Here is a 20367-nt window from a genome sequence, read left to right on the forward strand (position 1 = left end):
TACATTTCTATTCCTTTTCACTAAAAATGATGATTATTATTATTATTATTATTAATACTCTTTTCATGATATTTAGTGCCCATCAGAAATTTACACCCAGACATTAGAGTTTGTGTATTTTACCAGAGTTTGTGTATCTTACCACAGCAAAACTCAAGTTGTTTATCTGCTCACCAGCATAAAGATCAGAATCAAGGTATCAGATGAGATAGTTCATTCATGAGCTGATTTGAATGGTTTTTTGCTTGTCTATGTATAACAGGTTGAGAATATATTGTGCTTGATCATATGACTTGGTTGAAGTGTGAGTTAAAACCTAAAATGTTAGGTGTAAAATGTGAGAAAACTGATGTAAGCCTATTGATTTATTATAAAGATCTTATGAGAAACACCAAACCTGTAAGTTCCAAGGTTTAAAAGAATACAACTTAAGACACCTTTAAAACATTTATTCTAAAAAGAAAAAGAAAACTGAATAAAATGAAACTGAACAGATTTAAAATACAGAAGACAGCATAAATGCACAATTTTGGCTCCAGAAACATTGTCAAACAGAACATTGTTATAGCTCTTAACAAAGAAAATCAGTGTTGAAAGTAACAGCTGCTTATTTTCAATACTTTCAGTTCTAACATTTGGTCTTTGTGTTGTTTTTCATTACATATCACCGCAGTCTTTGAACCATACTCGTGGATTAGAAACCTTCCTCTTGCGTCCTGTACAGAAGACCTGCAAAGCTGTAAGTTAAAGAATGTTTACACAAAAATAATTCTGTCATCATTTACTTACCCTCATGTTGTTCCAAACCTGTCGAACACAAAGGAGAGGCCAGGCAGAATGACACCTTTAGTCACCTTTCATTTTCAGAAAAAAAAAATGCAATGAAAGTGAATGGTGACTAAGACTAACAAACTGCCTAGCATCTGTTTTTATGTTCTACGGAAGATAGAAACTCCATTATTTATTTTAACAACATGAAGTTTAGTAAATTATTTTTAGGTGAACTATCCCTTAAATAAAGCAGGTGCAAACTTTAAATGCCACCAGGCGGAGCTGTGTGACGCCAGTTTGTGGTACTGATCACACCACTGTGTCTTTGCTCTCTGGTGCTATTTCGTCTTTCCTCTCGAATCCAGTGCTGTTCTCCTGGGTGACGTTACCATTTGGGCCCTTCACAAACGGCTCAGCACTGGGCTGCTCGGTTTCTCCTTTTTCCTCAGTCTTGTCCTCCAGAACTGTCTCCTCATCCTCTCTTCTCTCCTCTTGTGCTGTGGTGACCTCTGATAACATGGTGCAGGTCTCAGTTGGCTGCCCGTGGTCTTTGTTCTTGCTTAGTGATTCTCTCCTCTCTCTGAAGGCACGCAGGTCTGCATTGCTACAATGAGGCTCGAGCCTGGAGATTATTCCTCTCAGGTGGGAAACCTGGCAGGCACATCTCAGTGTGGTTAGCAGCAGTGCAAAGCAAGCCACTGTGAGAGCAACTAGAACCAGTTCCAGCTTGCCCTCTGGCAGAAAGAAAATGCACAGTCCTTTAATGGGTTTAGTAGGGGCTGGTGTACAGAGTGGTCTTTGATCTGATGATGTTCCAGATCCTTGAGATTTGGTCATTTTAGTTTGGTAGGATATTGGTGTGGTGGAAGTACTTCCATATATTCCATTAGTGATTGTTGACACTTCGGTATACAATTTAGCATGTGCCAAGAATAAGGCAAAGCACATGAAAAAAACTGTTCTGGGATTTATCATGGTCCTGCAAGACATATATAGAGAGGAAAAGTTTTGTTCTATTTATTATGTTAATTGAATCCTACAATTACAGTACAAGATCTCATTTTGTACATTTGTGGAGTTCCCTTTAAGTCAACAGTCCCTGAGAAATTCAGGATTTCAGGGGGAAATTATGTACAAAAATGAATGAATGTGTTTACATGTTTTAAGACGAGGTTTGTAGGAGGCCTGCACATTATATTGCAGAATTTTTTTTAAATAACTTCTAATAATTCAAAACTGGCAATTACCCATTCAATAATTCTTCCCAATGGAAGAACAGATGTGTGCATCTAGAACACGTAAACTATATTTAATTTTTTGTATTCCTTTAATTTGATATTCAGGAATACAATTTTAGGTTCTGCCCATAACCATTAATTTGCAGATCTTTTTTTTATTTTTCTTTATAAAGTAGATTATCAGTGTGTTTATTTCCTCCTCATTTGACTCCATTGCAGATTAACTGACTCGAAACTGAGGTACATTTATAGCTAAATCTGCACCTGTTCTAAGTCATTCTTGTTGCATTTAATGACTCCTTTATTAAAATTGAGTAACTGAAATGGACAAGCTTGACCCTGGTAAATAAAATGCAAAGCAAATGGTTCCTTACCTTTTCAGAGTGCTAATAGTTTGTTCTGAGATTTAATCTGAAGAGGCTTATATGGCTCAGTGCGAGTGTGTGGACGCTTTAAAATGCGGTATGAGCACTAGAGCAATTTTTGAGAAGTGGTAATTTTACAGCTAATGCTGCAGGTGCCCACACACTCATTAACCAGCGATGAGTTTCCTGCCTGCTTTTTCACTTCTGCTTGGTCTCTTATATTAGACGTGCACATCAACCGCTACGTGGCTAGCAGGGGTGTGACGATACACTTAGCTCACGAGACGATACACGATACTGGGTTCACTAGAATGAGACGAGATGTTATTTTAACACTATATACACTACCGGTCAAAAGTTTTGAAACACTTACTCATTCTTATAATTTTTTTCTTCACATTTTAGAATAATAGTAAAGTCATTAAAACTATGGAATAACATACATATGGAACTATGGGAATTATGTTGTGACTAAACAAAATCCAAAATAATTCAAAACTGTGTTATATTTTAGCATCTTCAAAGTGGTCACCCTTCACCTAGAATTTGCAGACATGTACTGTTGACATTTTCTCAACCAACTTCTTGAGGTATCACCCTGGGATGCTTTTTAAACAGTATTGAAGGAGTTCCCATCTATATGCTGGGCACTTATTGGCTGCTTTTCTTTATTATTTGGTCCAAGTCATCAATTTCAAAAACTGTTTAATTTTTTTTAATAAATTTGAGTTTTGTAATGAAATAAATTAATATGGTGGCACAATTATATTTTTGTCTACAAAACTAATATCAAACATTCAAGCATACGACTTCAGATCAAAAGATTTTTAAGATCATGAGAAACATTTCAGTCAAGTGTTTCAAAAGTTTTGACCGGTAGTGTATATGACTGGAAAAATAGTCTTTTATTTGACTTAAAGTCACAAAATGCAAAACAATGCAGGTGCATTTTGAAATGTTTTAACTAATTAGCTTGTAATGAATGTCTATTCAGTTCTACTTTCTGAGGATGAATTATCATGACTGACTTCTGTCCTGTATGATTTCACATGAGTCTCTTCAGACCTGGTTGATTTTAGTTGAGAGCTGCGGTGGTTCTGTAGATGTCTTTGCATAGTGCTTGTGTTAGCCGCGGTGTACGGCACTATTTTCTTATAGTGTTACATATTGGCTGTGTCTCATTTGGAAGGCTGAGTCCTCCAGAGGTCGCATTTATCGGCCGCATACGTCATCGAGGCTGTCTCGTTTCATTTATTTTTTATTTTTTATTGAGAATGCAAAAAAGGTTAACAATTGTATAAATGTATTGACAGTAGATCAAAAAATTTTTTTTTAAATAAATAAAAAAAAAAAAAATGAAACGAGACAGCCTCGATGACGTATGCGGCCGATAAATGTGACCTCCAGAGGACGCAGGCTTCCAAACGAGACACAGCCTTTGTTCGTGTCTTGTCTTTCATTCTGTCGCCGTTTATTGTTTCCACCGGGTACCTAAAATGCTGCCACACAAACGCGTCTTCTATGCCAATTTCACCCTCACACTCCGTCATGCAGCTTTTTCACCGTTGCCAACTAGTTTCAATGGGAAGTAGCTGAAGCCTGCTCGAAAAGTCGCTAAATGTCGTTAGATGACGTCATATGCTAATTAGTGTCCGCCCTTTACATGTGTTTGCTTCTCTGTGCTTACCGTGCATACTGTAATACCCTTTTAATTCCATATATCTATCAGTCACTCAGAGAGAAAGTTAGAAGCGACAGAAACTTTCTTATATTTTCTCTCACACAGCGCTCAGCCATAACAAACCACTATGTGCATATTTACAAAAATTAATTATTTTATTGTCTAAGTAAGTGTCTGAATTCAGAAAGTTCAGAAACAGGAATGAACAACTGTCTAAAAATCTCTTGTGATTAAGTGCATGAAAAGAATAAAAATAAACGGTCAAATTAAACTTTAAATTTAAAACAAAAGGGAGCAAACAATACAGATTCGTGATTATTCCTTGACAACGCTGTTTGCACATGCGCAGCTCATTCGCGTCTATGTCAGCTGCAGTGCGGTCAACTGATTGTGCTGCTCCATCTTCTCACCTGCTCACCCCTCTCTCTCTCTCTGTCAGTCTCACTGAACAGAGTAGACGCAGAGAGAGGTGTGCCTCCGAGTCCGGGCAGGAAAGCAAGACCATGCGCCCTTGGGGCAGTACTGGCGAATTTCTTCTACGGAAGGTAGCTAAGGGTTGTCCAAAAAGTCGATAGATTTGTCGCTAGGCGCTTTTTTGAATAAAAGTCGCTAAAGTTTGCAACACTGAGCTTTTCACCTCAGCGAGAAATATCGTTACGTTTTAATATCGCGAGATCACGTGCCATGGCTAGTCATGTTGTGGCATATGTCACAATTATTCTTGGCTAGAAATTATTAGACAGGGCTTTTTTAGAATCATGATCCATAGCATATCAACCATGTCGGTATCAGGATGGGTGATTCGGCCTTGCATATGTTTTCAGTCAATTTTGTTTTCTTGGCTCACTAGAGAAACCAGTTATCCGTTCAGGAACTGTAGCTGTTGAACTTCATAAATTACGGAATGCTTCAATACTGCAGTTTAACATCGACATTCTGAAATGCATTATCAATCTAATTGTGACAGCAAAGAAAGAGTGTTCATTCAATTCTGTTTAATGGATTTACACATAGCAAAATGTGTTAAATGGAGCTGAGAGTACTACAGTCTTATTGGTGGCTTAAAGCATAATCAAATTATCCAAAATATTGAATAAACAAACATGCAACTTTGTGAAAACTGTGGAAATATTTAGTAATTTCCTCTATCAACTGCAATTTGGTCGATTTTGTTCCTCGTCAACTTTCCCAGGCCTTGTCTTCTGTCTCCCTGACCCATCTGTTCACCTGTCCTCCACAGGTTCAAAACGGGCCAGATAAACGGGGATTTACTCATATACCATGTCTTCTCACCCTCAAACCGTACTACACCAAGCCCTACGAAATAGTGGTGGACTTGACACATGCTGACCCTAGCAACTGCTTCAAGACAGACTTCCTCTCCAAATGGTTTGTCATCAGGATTTGCTTCTAAGTATGTGGTTGCCATATTCATCGATAACTGTAACACATGGTACAGAAATACACCAAATACCATGAGAGACTGTTGACATGGCTCAAGGGCAGTAAGTTACTCTTCATTGACTTGCTTGCACAGTTGGCTGAGTATGTTGAACTGAGTATGGCTGAAACTCTTGCACTGGAGGAAGACCTGAAGTTCTTTCACAATGCCCTGAAACTGGCTCACAAATACACCAAAGTGTCCATTAACGTGTGTGTGAAAAACCTGCAGCAGAAAAACAGATACAACACGAATACTATTTATAGCTCAGCTTCCTATTGTGAATTTTGTGAGTGTTAGCATAATTTTGACTGGTGTTGAATGAAATCTGAACTCATTTGTTTTGTCCATAGTTTTTTTTTTTTTATTGACCCTCCCTTTACCACGCCCCTCTTCAGGTGGGCAGTACAGCAGTGCAGGTGACCTCAGCTGAGCGTACTCATGTCTTGGGTCAGTCTGTCTTCCTCAGCGACATCTACTTCGCCTCAGAGATCGAGAAGATCTGCCTGGTGGACGAGAACCAGTTCACACTGACCATTGCCAACCAGGGCACACCGTTGACCTTCATGCACCAGGAGTGTGAAGGCATCGTTCACTTGATCATCCACATCCGTATGCGCTGGGAGCTATCTCAGCACAATTCCATGCCTCAGCACACCAAGATCAGGCCCAAAGATGTTCCGGGCACCCTCCTCAACATCACTCAATCTGGGCAGCTCTGACTCTAGTTTAAGGTGCCGAATCTGCTTAGTATTTAAATCAGCACTGGCCTTTGTCAGATATCTACCAGTCTTAAGAAATTTGTTTGGATGTTTTCGTAATGGCAGTTCATGTCGGAATATTTCCATTTCTTTGTTTTGTTTAAAGGTCTGCAGCTTATAAACTTATAGCCTTAACTTGCACCTTTAACCTTAAGAGTGAAGGCCAACCTCCGGCCTCTGCATCCCTGCCAATAATACCCTCTACATTGTGTCCATCAGCAAGACTCTTGCAGCCAGTGAACCTCACCTGACTCTGGAAGAGTTTATCTTTGGTTTCAGCAAGTCCAGTAAGTGCCTCATTATGTCCTCAAACTATCAACACTCCATTGACATCCTGGAGTACTTTCAGATCATTTCTTGTGTCCTTGGGCCTTTATCTAGGTATTTTATCAAACCATTTATTCTTGTTACCCCAGTGGTGGGAAATGTATTTGTGCTGCACATGCCCATAGGTTCATAAACCTGCTAAATGAAATATAATTTTTGGCAAGCTTTATAGCTATTCCTACAAATAAAACTGCACAGCCAACATTCACAATTAAAACATAATTATGACCAATACCAATGTGCTTCCGCCATGATTCTTTGATTGATCCATTCCCGACTTGGGTCTCAGAGAAAGTCAGTAATTATTACTTAGAGGTGGTTTTCATGTGCTTCTAAATACAGTACAGTCATTCTGACATCACTTGAAGCATTTAGGGCAGCGTTTGGGATCGTTACTGCATTCTTACTTAAAAAAATAAATAGCTGCAGCGCAATGAATGGAACAGATTAGAGGCGTCTTGAGGCATGTTTTTAAAAGTTTAAGTACTTTTAAATTGACACTGCATCTAAAAATGTCATCAGATGCTGAAAAAGCAGCAAGATGCTTTGTAAGGTTCAAATACGTCCATCTAGTGCATGTTTACTTAGAAAAATAACAAATAGCGCAGATGGACGCAAAAATGCGTCTCTTGGTCCACACACTGTATGTTCATTCTTGTCATGGTTCTAATGAATCATATTTAAATAAACATTTCAATATGATGTAGGATTATTTCAGGCTGTCTGCAGCTGTAGGCGCTGACATCATTAAAAAGTTACACCCTCAGTGTTTTGTTTTTACGATTAAGAATATGAATTTACTCAAATCCACATTAAGCTGATTGCAGCTTCCTCTCTTTGCAGATAACAGATCTACTCGATGTAGTTCAGGAGTGTTTCATAAAAACCAGTGCAACAGGAGGTTTGGCCTCGGGCAATGTCAGGTTGGTATCCAGCAAGGTGATCCATCAAACACAATTTATAAGAATGAATATAAATTGTAAAAAATTACTGATGCATGCAAGAAGTTTACCTTTTGAAGTCAATAATTTAGTTAAGTTTTAGAAGTGCAGACCTGAGATATGAAGGAATGATGTTAATATTTAATTAGATATTTAATATTTTTAAGGAAAACTTGTCCTGGATAAGACCCAGATGTAAAGAATCTTTCTGAGCATGTACATTAGAAAAAAACAGAGAGAAACATGTGCATATGATATGAGGATATAACAATAGCTCTAATTATAAAAACAACGAGTGACTCATAGATGTGGCTTTGTTGGTTTCTTTCTCTCTCATTATTGTTTTCACTCCCTTTAACCACTCTGGTCTCTCTGTTTCTCTTTCTGTCTCACTTTGTTGTGAGGGGTGCTAGAGATGGAGCTCAGGTCATGGGTTGTGTGATTGATTCACCAAGCTCAGCTGGGTTCTGTGATCCTAACAGACTTCACATCTGAATAGTTCATTCAAACAACTTCCTAATTCTCTGGTCCCTCAGCAGTTCATTTGTAAAAACAATTTCTGCAGGTGTACAAGCAGAACGATTTCCTGACTGATGGCGTTTTCTTGTTAATGGGTGGTTTAGTTGTTAAATAAGATCATAACTTTTCTTCTTGAATGAGCTCTTTTGTGCAGTTCAACATTTTTGGCTGGTATTAAGATCTATCTGGGTGATCTGATCACAAGTGGTAAGCACTGATACGACATTCCAGACAAAGAGGTTAATAATACCCAAGTTGAAATTACCCACTTCCTACCTCAAAGCGTTCCATTCAATCACACATGTACACAGATGGCGCAATGACTCGATAAGAAAATTACGTGTTCTTGTCCCAATTATAGCAAAAACATAAAAGTCATGGACACAAAATGCCTGCGTTTTCTTTAAAACAGTCAATGAAAAGCAAAAAAAAAAAAAAGAAAATAGGAATAATTACATATTACTTTATATTAAACTTGCTTTCTCAGAATTCTTGGAAATTATGTCAAATGATGCAAAGCCCTATTAAAGGGATGTCAGGTCACTTGGCGGCCATGTTTGTAACGCCTCCGGGCAGCCTGCAAGATGCTATTTTCTATTGATACAAGTACAGCTGCTTGAATTGGTAAAGACTGAAATCTCAAATGGTCAAGATTACGATGAAATCACATACTGTATTTCAAATCAGCAATAAAATCTGACAACATTCGTATCATAAATTGTGCTCATTTTTATCTGATTACAAAAAAAAAATCTTTCAGGCTGGTCCAGCTAATGTGCATGCACGTTCTCGATGTCCACCCACAGCCTGGTCATCAACATAATCCATTCCCTCTGTACCTGCTCCTAGTTGAGGTTCAGTGGTAAGATGGTGTTGAGAGATGGTTTCATGGAAGAATGAGTTATTGCTTGCTGATTTATGTTTTTAATTCTGTTTTGCAGAGGAGACCAAGCAGTTTTACCTGCTGTTTGGCATCAGCAAGGTTAAATCAGCTGCAGTCACTGCCTTTCGTTCCAGCTACAGAGACCGTTCCTTCTCTCCAGGTTCCTAGGAGAGGGAGACCTTTGCTCTGTCATCTTTGGAGATGGTTACTGAGGCACTGCTGGAGATAATGGAGGTAGGACATGTTAGTACACAGGCATGATCCAATAAAGCACCAGGCTATAAATCTAAGTGCTTCCATGTTTATATTTTTTATTTCTATTTTTGACTTCCTAACAAACTGTGATGAACAACATTTTGTTGGTTGCTTGATTTTTATTTTATTTATTTTTTTGTCACTTTGTACAAGGTAGCCCTTTCCACAGTTACATTTGTTCTGAAATTCTGCTCTGCAATGCTGTAAATTAAACATCAGATATGTTCTGATTGGCTCTGATTTTGTCGCTTTGCACAGCATTTCGCATTTAGTGTGAACAGAAAAAGTACACAGCATTTCAGCATTATTTCATAACATCTGAATTTGCTAGCAGTAAAATCGTGATGTTTATACATGCTGTAAGCAATAACCATGGGAAATGGTGGTTATATATTTAGCTTCTGTATACATATTTTTTTTTATACTCTGACCTGAACTAAAAATTAAATGCTGTGCATCTGTCTGTTTCATTTCTCTATATAACACTGTTTACTGTTAAGTGTTTAGTGCCTGTTACAAGTGTTTTACTTGGTCTTCCCCTTTCCATTTCAGGCATGTATGAGGGACATTCCGGGCTGTAAATGGCTGGACCAGTGAACCGATCTAGCGCAAAAGTACGTCAGTCATGCTATGTTTAAATTGGCAACATTAATAAATGACATTTTAAAATCATGATGAATATGTGTGTACAGGTTTGCGTTTCAGTATAATCCATCTTTACAGCCACGGGTCACACACGCTCCGATCAAACAAATCATATGTATTTTGAGCAAGGCCAGCCCTCTTCTCAGCATTGACCGGGTCAGAACCTGTCCATACTGTCTCTCACATACATATAGTCACTAGACCCTTTTCTCAAGTATAACCTTGGTTGTAACTTGGGATATAACTGAGAATGTAGTATAAATTATGAAAGTAGTGAACTCTGAGGCCCTGTGTTGATTGACTAATCATATCTGGTGATAGCTGACTGCCTGTGCAGTTTTGTTTCTCTTGTGTTCTGTTGTTTTAAAAGAACTGTGTTTCTCACAGGGTTTGGAGAGCTGCCTGAAGGGTTCTGATAACTGTAACAGCCAGGTGCTAATTGAAGCTACAGTCATCGCTCTCACTAAACTACAGCCTTTGCGCAACAAGGTATTAAATTACAGCTTTCTTCTTGGAACGTGTGTGTGTGTTTTAGACTTGTTTAAACTGTGTGGTGCCTCCCAGGGCTCACCGATGCACAGAGCTCTGTTCTGGGTCGCTATTGCCGTGCTGCAGTTGGATGAAGTGAATCTGTACTCGGCTGGAACTGCTATGCTGGAACAGAACCTGCATACACTCGACAGTCTACAAGTCTTCAACGACAAGGTTCTTGCACACTAACAGCATGCGTACAAGTGGTCAAGTATGCAATAGAAGTATTTAGGCCCTCACAGAATCTGTACACTTTCCATTTTCTGCACAGATTGTAGGGGAAAATCTGAGGAATTCCGTAGAATAGACTTAAACTAGAGCTGTCAGAATTGACGCATTAACGCATGCGATTAATTAAAAAAGTTTAACACGTTAATGTTTCTTAATCGTGATTAACGCATTAACCGTTAATACAGCTGTGGATGTGGGGGCGTGGTTTAGTGTCGGCTTGTGAATGGAGAGCGAGATCAGGAGATGAGAATGGTAAGGATTATCACCTGTCAATGATTGTCTCTAACAGCTGTTTGTCATTGCAGTGAGAGTTGGAGATGGATTAAAAGGCAAGCCAGATGCCAGGGAGGGGAGAGTGAGAGCTACCATGCTCCCACAGAGACTTGTGTGCTACGAACAGCAAAGTTTTGTTTTGTTGAAAAATAAATACCTTTTTGTGTTGGGACTCGCCGACTCCCGCTTCCTTCTTACACCCCCATCACGAACTTATTACAACAGCATAAACCAGCATAAACATAGGTGAGAAGATCGATAGCAAATGGCAAGTAGATTGTAGCGTTACAGCTTGTCGAATTTGCCAAACAACCGCGTCATGTCCCGGCACTACAGTACATCAAACGTTGTTTTATTTACGCCGACAACACCACGCAAATCGGTGGATTTGCGAGGCAGAAACAGCAGCAGCAAAGTTGCATTTAACATCCAGCCTCTCCCAGACCACACGGAGCATGAAGGCCTGTTCACACCAAATCAGTGACGATTTTGCGAGACGTATGTCTGACGGAAGTTATATTCACACCAAGTCCATACAAATTAAATTAAAAACTATTTCATTCCAGTGCAGTAGGCGGCGCTGTTGTGGTGCTGTTACACCATTCTCCTTTCCGCACCCTTCAGCTGGTTGAGATTAATATATTGAATGCTATTAAAGCATTTATTTTCATAATTTGTCATAACTGTTTCATTATGTTCTATCCATACTGTTGATGCATTTTGAGGAGTATATAATCTGTATTTATGTGAGTGAGATGAGTAAAGAGCTCTGGAGGTTTACTTCCACATGTATTTTTATACAAGTAGGTCTATATTCCAGACTCGCGAACTCAGCTTCTCTTTTTATAATGCTGGATTAATTCCTGGATAATATAACACAAGGTACAATGATATAAATACACATGGAATAATGTAAATTGAGAATAACAGGTATAGTATAAAATATAATGCATATATTAAAAATAATATAAAAGAAAACTGTTCACGGTCTTTAAATTATAGTGGTTTTTGAGCAGTCTATCTAGTCGTCGCATCTGTTGTTTTTATAAATTTGAACATAACCAGGGTCATGGTTGTTAACTTTGGTTATTTGTGTTCTCTCTATGGTACGTAATGTTTGTGTATGTGCATGTGTGCAGATCTCCTCCCAGTGTCAGAGGAAGTGCAGAGTCAATGTTGCCTAAACACAGGAAGTTGTTGCTCATCGCTGATGTTATCGTGAAGAATGTTCTCCATACATTATGAGGGTCCCAGCTGCAGGTGCTAACAGACAGAATCATTCATCATGTTAAAAAAAAAGTAGTGGCTGAAAATGAGTACGAAAGTGGTGAGAGTCCTTCTACAGTCACAGAGAAGTCAAATGGCTCTGTGTTTGGATTAATTTAAAACTTAAATTGGATTAATTTAAAACCTTTCCTGTTGAAAGAAACCCAGAGAATCTCCCTGCATCACCACCTGTGGAAGGTCTCTGTGTCTGAGTGTAAAGTTCTGCTTAATGAGGAGGTTCTTACAGATCCCAAAATCCAGGTGCTTCTTTTGACTGTACTGGTAAGATCAGACAACCAATACAGGATCTCTCCATCTTTCTCTCTCTTTCACAATGAATAAGGAACATTTTTCAGTTCCTTATTCAGAGGTCGGTTCTGTATTTATGATTGAAATTTGCTTTACTTTTTCTGTTATTTTCTGTTCCTCCGAAGTCTTGCGTGTCATTTTCTTCATAGAACTCCAGCTGTCCTCTGAATTTTTATTCCTCTGCATTATTTTTCAGGCTACTCAGGTGAAAAACACATCTGATGAATTTGAACAGAGGATCCTGTATGAGTTTCTAGCCGAGGCCAGTGTCATCTTCCCAAAGGTCTTTCCTGTTATGTAAGTCCAGTTACCAATACCTTTTCCTCATTGGCACAGAAAAACAGAATAAAATCCTCATCAGGCTGTTTCTTTTGTATTTTGTTTCAGTCACAACCTCCTGGATTCAAAGATTAATACATTGTTGTCACTGTGTCAGGACCAGAATCTTCTGAATCCAGTTCATGGAATTGTGCAGAGTGTAGTTTATCATGAGGAGTTTCCGCCTCAGTACCAGACATCCTATTTGCAGAGTAAAGCAGCTCACCTCTCTCACTCATGCACACACTGCTCTGCAGACCTGCTCTAAGACTGTTTAGAGACTCAAAACACTTTTCGTCTTTAATCTGATGATCGAGGTGATCCTCACAGTATGACCAATGCAGGATCAGTGATTGTTAGAGTCTGATCAGAAAAGTGACAGTCTGATCTGTGAATGCCAGAGTGTCTGGTGTGTGTTTGTGTGTGTGTGTATACAAGTCTAATCAATGAGTGTGACTAGAGTGAAATTCTGAATAGTGTCTGGAGGTGAGAGTCTGACCAAGGAATATGTAAGCACTTTAACTTTCATTCTTATGTCTAAATAATTTTGTTTTACCCCTTTAGCTTTTGGTTTTAAAATTTAGGAAGGACTCTCTTATTTATTTTTTATCATTTTAAGGAAGGACTTTTTTATTTTTTATAATTTTAAAGATTACTTCTAGTATACTTGCTAACTAACACTAAAATCTCCTTTAAATGCCACAAAATAAAATTAAATATTGACCTTAATCAGTCTAAACATCGATTCTGCTTAAAAATTGATATTTGGATTTGAACGTTTCTCTTTGTTCTTCACAGCAAACTCAGTTCCCAGACTACGCAGAGTTGATTGTGAAGTTCCTGGTTGCGCTAATTGACACCTATCTGCATCGATGAAGAAAGGAGCGAGGAGGGTCTGAGGACACCCACCTCACCATATCCACCACATGTCCAGAGCCAGCTCAGCATTACTGCCAACCTCAGCCTCTCCAATTCATTGACCTCACTGGCCACCTTCCCAGCACACACAGGTCTCTATTACAATTCAATAGACTAGGACTGTACATTGCAGTAATGGTTGAAAGCTGCTTCTTAGTACTCTATGTCTGTCAAAGCTTTGAGTTTGTAAGCAATTGCTGTTCACAGATGGTTTCGCAAGGCAACCATGATGTCATGTTTTCACAGTTCACAATGCCTCAGCAGCACTTTTTCCTCTCCTCTGCTATTTTTTTTTTTTAAACTGCATGACACTTCCTGCTTTATTTCACCCTCTCTCTCTGCACTGCTTAATGTGGTGTGCTGATGAACCCTCACTTTGAGGCAGATGAACGCTTGCTTTGTCCTTTAAAAATTCAGAACCCAAATAGATTCTGTAGATGATGTGTATCTCTGCACAAAGGTTTTCATTTTTTATGCATTACTTGTCATTTTGTTGTATTATGCATTTGGTTAATGTTTTCTTTTCCAGAAAAATTTATTTTCCTTTTTTTCTGTTTAATTGTCTGGCCTTTCTGGTTAATTTGCCATTGTCTGTGGATGCATCTGGTTGTTTGCCCTTTGTGGGCAGACAAAGACTTAAAAATAATGATTCGATTAGGATTCTTATCTCTACATGAAAACTTATTTTCCTCCATGTGCATGTATTGATTTTGTTTAAAGTTAAATTAACTTGTTTAATAGCAGATCTGGTTTGGATGAAAGAATGCTTCCTGTTCTGAGAGTTCAAGATACAGTGGTCAGCATTCCTTTTTGGTATAACTACTACACTCAGTATGACCTAAGGAAAATAGTCTTTGAATGAATGCTTTTAAAGAGGCTATATATATATATATATATATATATATATATATACACACACATACACTCACTGAGCAATTTATTAAGAACACCTGTACACCTACTGATTCATGCGATTTATCTAATCAGCCTATCGGATGGCAGCAGTGCAATGCATAAAAACATGCAGATACGGGTCAGGAGCTTCAGTTAATGTTCACATTAACCATCAGAATGGGGAAAAAAACATTTGATCTCAGTGAATGGGCCCATGGCATGATTGTTGGTGGCAGATGGGCTGGTTTGAGTATTTCTGTAACTGCTGATCTGCTGCGATTTTCATGCACATGCTATGAGAACTGCAGCACAGCAGGGTTTAGCCCCTGCTGGACCTCCAAAAGACATCACGCTGCATTTTATGCAGTTTCTCCATACTCCTGCAAACCCAGTGCGTATGGCCAGCTTTAGGTTCTCCACAAATTACAGAAGTCCACCAGTGATCGCATGGATTAAGATGAACTGCACTTCTCTATTTTTAACCCAGTCACTGTTTGATACGAGATGGAAGCAAAATATTTTTTTAGTGCATAACAGAAATTTACTTTGTCACAGACATCACACAGATTGCTTGAAGATGGCATCCTGTGTACATTTTAAAGCACTAATTTCCTTCTTAAATTTAACAAATGAAAGTATTAACCAAGTGGCATTCCTTTGTTTAATTGTTTGATTTTATTTACTTTGTCAATGTGTAACCGGTGTAGTCTGCGTTGTGTTGTGTTTTTTTTTTGGAATGATTAGACGGACATCAGACGAAGGTCAACTCTTCTTTAATCTGATAAGACATAAGAGTATGTCTATATGGTGTGAATTCACCCTTTTTCATTTCTCTCCCATGCAGAGACAGTGCAGAAAGGGAAGAGGAGGTGCACAGACAGGAAATCAAGACCAACATTGCATTCAGAAATTTAAAGGGGAAGGTGCACACACACAGACAGGCATATCAGGTACACGTTTAAACATTTTCTTTGTGTAATTCTACATATATGTACATAATACGTTGTATACCTGTTACATATGTTTGCGAGTTTTGTGTGTTTTTGTGTCTTTGTAGGGGAAGGTCGGAGCCAATGAGGAAATATTTGTGAGCGTCTCCTAAAAGACGTCAAATGTACAACCGCTCGCATATTACTGTAGGAATTTACCCTTTGTACCCTATGTAAGATATAAGAGAAATCTATTTAAGAGAAATTTGTCTTGTCTATAGAGATGTTAGGAAAACTATGTCACTAACTGAACATCTTTGTTTTGAGTTTCTGCCAACCCAAAATCATGTAGTTTATACATGCCATCTTATCAGTCAAACACAGCACTCTTTTACACAATTCAAAGCTTCAATTAAATTCCTTCAAGTCTCTAAGATGAGTGTTTTAGTTCTTAAACACTGTTTCATGAGTACTGTACTGATATTATTGTTAACACTAAAGATACTTTAATATTTCAGTGTGGACTACCTAACCATGAACCCTCTCTTATGGTCCTTTCATTATCCAGTTAAATGGTAAATTAATTTGTTTCAAATGGAATTTCCTTAAAAGACCCATAAACAGAACAGCTGTAGATACTTTGAAAAGAGCTTGACAATTATTCCCCCTAAAACCTTGATATCTTGCATCTCAAGGCTAACTAGATTTCAAAGTTCACTTTTAACTACGACTTGAGATTCTAATGGATTCAAACTGAATTCATGATTTCTTGATGTGTTTTATGTTACAATTTGGTGAGTAAATTGTAATATTATGGGCTCCTCCAGTCTGCAACCAAGACACGTAAATGTTAAGCACACATGTATGCGTTTTTGTTTCATTTTCTCTAATGAAATCCAAACTTGAAATCTAACTTTTGTCCCCACACCATATACAATTGACATTGACTCATGGATATATTGAAATGTGTATATGGGGGACATTTTTATATGTTCTGGTCATCAAACCATAAAAAGTACAATGGCTTCATGAGTAAGTCTTCTCATTATTGGTAAGTGTTCATGTAAGGTTCAGTATGGGACAGTAAGTCTATCTGGTATCAGTTGGAACTGAATGTTGGTTTAGCAATGGCAGAGATTGTTAGAAGTTTCAAACACTAGTGAGACTTTTTTTTTTTTCGGCTCTTGAGGTTATGCGAAGATTTTACAGAATTGTTTTACGCAGACAGCTTCACCTTTAAATATTTGTGTAAGAATATAATTTTTTTTTTTTACTACACTGTAAATACAAGTGACTATGACATTGTATTATTTTGCTTTTTGTAAAGCAGTTAATTGCTTAATATGTAATACATAAAATATGAATTGTCCATCCATCATGTTCACTGCATTATTTCAGTTAATGTACTGGGGGTTTAAAAAAAGTACATAAACCTTTGTGTCCTTCATAATTTATATAAATACATTATTGATATCATCTGATTTCATTTTTACAGATGTACAGTGGATATAAAAAGTCTACACACCCGTTAAAACAGGTTTTTGTGATGTAAAAAATGAAACCAAGATAAATCATATCAGAATTTTTACACCTTTTAATGTAAAAATTACAACCTATGCAATGTCACTGAAAAACCAAAGTGACACATTTCAGAGAAAAAACGTAGGAATATTTTCCCACTCTTCTTTGCAAAAACGCTCCAGATCTGTCAAATTGCGAGGGCATCTCCTGAGTATGGCCCTCTTCATGTCCCCACACGGATTTTCTATAGGATTCAAGTCTGGGCCATTCCAAAATATTAATATTTTTTTGGGCTGAAGCCATCCTTATGTTGATTTGGATGTGTGCTTTGGATCATTGTCAAGCTGAAAGATCTCTTCATTTTCAGCTTTCTAGCAGATGCCAGAAGGTTCTGTGCTAAAATTGACTGGTACTTGGAGCCATTCACGATTCCCTCCGCCTTCACTAAAGCCCCAGTTCCAGCTGAAGAAAATCAGCCCCAAAGCATGATGCTGCCACCACTGTGCTTCACCGTGGGTATGGTGTTCTTTTGCTGATGTGCTGTGTTTGCACCAAACATACCTTTTACAATTTTAGGCAAAAAAAAAAAAAAGTTTCAATCTTGGTCTCATCAGACCACACATTTTACCATATGGTTTTGGGAAACTGGATATAGGTTTTTGCTGAGCTTGGATGTTTTTTTATTTGTTTTTTTTTTTTCAGAAAAGGCTTGGTCTTGCCACCCTGCCCAACAGCACAGACAGATGAAGAATCCGGGAGATAGTGGTCACATATAGGGAGCTACTTGCCAGAAAGAGCTGCAGCTCCTTTAATGTTGCTGTAGGCCTCTTGACAGCCTCGCTGACCAGTTTTCTCTTTTTCTTCATCAATTTTGGAGGGATGTCCGATTCTTGATAATGTCACTGTTGTGCTATACTTTCTCCACTTGTTGATGACTGTCTTCACTGTGTCCATTGTATATCTAATGCCTTGGGAAAAAAACTTGTAGCCCTCACCTGAGTGATACCTTTAAACAATGAGATCCCATTGATGCTTTGTAAGCTCTTTGTGGCCCATGGCTCTTGTAGTAGCATGCAACCAAGATGTCAAAAGAATCCTACAAGAACAGCTGAGATTTATTTGGAGTTAATCAGAGTCACTTCAGGTGAAGACAGGTGTGTACTATTTCACATGAGCTTGATGATTGGTTGATTCTGAACACAGCCACACCCAATTATAAAAGAGTGTGCACACTTATGCAGTTAAGTTATTCTAAGTTTTTTTTTTTGTTTTTTTTTACTGAAATGTGTCACTTTGGTTTTCAGTAGCATTGCATAGGTTGTAATTTTTACATTAAAAGTCTGATATGATTAATCTTTGTTTAATTTTTTACATCACAAAAACCTGCTGCTGTTCAACAGGGGTGTGTAGACTTTTTATAACCACTGTAATTCTAATAAAGTCCATAAACTAATTTATGTCCAGTTTGTTCATCATTGTGTGTTTTATGTCTTAGTTTATATCTGGTTTTAAAGGAATATTCTGGGTTCAATACAAGTTAAGCTCAATCGACAGCATTTGTGGCTTAATATTGTTTACAACAAATAACATTTTGACCCGTCCCTCCTTTTCTTTAAAAAAGGCAAATATTATATAGTTATAGCCAATTTTACAACATTGTAGCCATAACGATGTAATGTCATTTTAAAAACAACTGTAAAAATGACAATTTAAACAACTTTACAGCTCAAATAATACGAGTTTTAACAGAAGAATTAATGTAATTGCTTTTATAAAAATGATAAGCTTCACATTTCTTCCTTTAAACCCTCCAAAAATTGGCCCCATTCACTTCCATTGTAAGTGCCTCACTATGACTTTGATTTTTGTTTTTAAAGAAAAGGACGGATGAGTCTAAGTACATTTTTGTGGTAATCAATAATATGCCACAAATGATGTCGATTGAGCTTAACGTATTAACCCCGGAATATTCCTTCAATTTTGTTGGTAAGTAGCTCACCATCTTGCATCTCGATGAATCAGATCTGTATACTTCACTGAAGGTTCCTGAACTGTTTTGTGAAAAGTAAATTAAAGGTAAGTAGAGTTACTGCCTCTGTTAAACCCTTCTGTTGCACAAAGATGACCTATTAACATTGATACCAGAGCAACTCAATTATATTCACTTACTCTTTCTTTTCCATTTCTTTCATTCCAAGTTTTCTATGAGTGTGAATGCAGAAAAAGTAGCCTACAATGAAAATGATCTGTGCAGTCGTTATTAAAGGCTGTCCCACTTTGCCTGAGAGATGCAGTCATTTGTTAACTACCTCAGGCAAAGTTTAACGGCTCTATTACACACATTTACAGGAAAATAGTATTTTTCTTCAGTTTGAATATGTGACAACAATGTTCATAAAGCGTAGGAATATATAAGGTTGCCTTGATTTTTATTGAAGCTTTATCAATTTCAGGACTTACGTCAGTTTCCCGCCTGTCAGCTTGAGGGCCGGATCGCTTGACAACAGGCCACACCCTTTCAAATAATTTAAGACCAATCAAAACCCTTTTACACATGTTGTTACGCGTTGCAGAAGTTCAGCCAATTCTGTGATTGGTTTTTGTAATTTACAGAATATTTTGTTAACAATAAAAGTAAAAAAAATAAAATTAAAAAAAATGTGTTGGCTTTCATATTTTATATATATATATATATATATATATATATATATATATATATATATATATATATATATATATATATAATGTGTGAAAGCTTAATCTCTGAGATCACTGATCACTGATTAGCAGCTATTTGATTACTGTCTCCGACACACCTGCGCTCCCGTGACGTCACACACTCACCTGCTCTGCTGAACCTCATGGTGAGTTGAAAAGTTCCCAAACTGCAGCTTCTGTTATTATATGTTGCAAGATGTAGATTTACACTTTTCTTATTTCTTAGCGCGGTTGAGCATGGGTGGATGATGTAAATATCTGAATTTGATACTAGTTTGTTAGTTTATGCATCTAACATTGTTGTACGTTATTGTTTGTCGCTCGAATTGTCAGTGTATTATTTTTTGAAGACAAAACTTTAAAGGAAAATTCCGGGTTCAATGCAAGTTAAGCTCAATCGACAGCATTTATGGCATAATGTTGATTGGCACAAAAATATATTTCATGTTGTCTCTCGTTTTCATTAAAAAGGCACAAATCTGGGTTACAGTGAGACACTTACAATGGAAGTGAATGGAGCCAATCGTAAACGTTAAAATATTCACTGATTCAAAAATATAGCCACAAGACCTAAACAATATGTGTTTTAACACGAATTTAGTGTGGTAAAATTGCTTGCTAACCTTTTCTGT

At 37.6% G+C, this 20367-nt stretch overlaps 1 protein-coding gene and 1 pseudogene across 1 annotated transcript; one reads left to right on the plus strand and one right to left on the minus strand.

Moving 5' to 3' along the window:
- The window catches only part of LOC127433568 (neurofibromin-like), a 57278-nt pseudogene extending 38681 nt beyond the window's left edge, over positions 1-18597 (plus strand).
- On the minus strand, positions 407-2554 carry LOC127434041 (uncharacterized). The gene is made up of 2 exons (XM_051686478.1): positions 2384-2554; positions 407-1750 (listed from the first exon to the last, which is right to left on the minus strand). Exon 2 carries the CDS (start codon positions 1744-1746, stop codon positions 1081-1083), a length of 666 nt encoding a protein of 221 aa, XP_051542438.1. The 5' UTR covers positions 1747-1750; positions 2384-2554; the 3' UTR covers positions 407-1080.
- Positions 18598-20367: the final 1770 nt, after the last annotated feature.

Source organism: Myxocyprinus asiaticus, chromosome 43, assembly GCF_019703515.2.
Source record: "Myxocyprinus asiaticus isolate MX2 ecotype Aquarium Trade chromosome 43, UBuf_Myxa_2, whole genome shotgun sequence".
In the NCBI taxonomy this organism is placed as follows: Eukaryota; Metazoa; Chordata; class Actinopteri; order Cypriniformes; family Catostomidae; genus Myxocyprinus; species Myxocyprinus asiaticus.

Coding starts and splice junctions, on each gene's coding strand:
- LOC127434041 (XM_051686478.1), bottom strand. CDS start 1,746: ATGATAAATCCCAGAACAGTTTTTTTCATGTGCTTTGCCTTATTCTTG.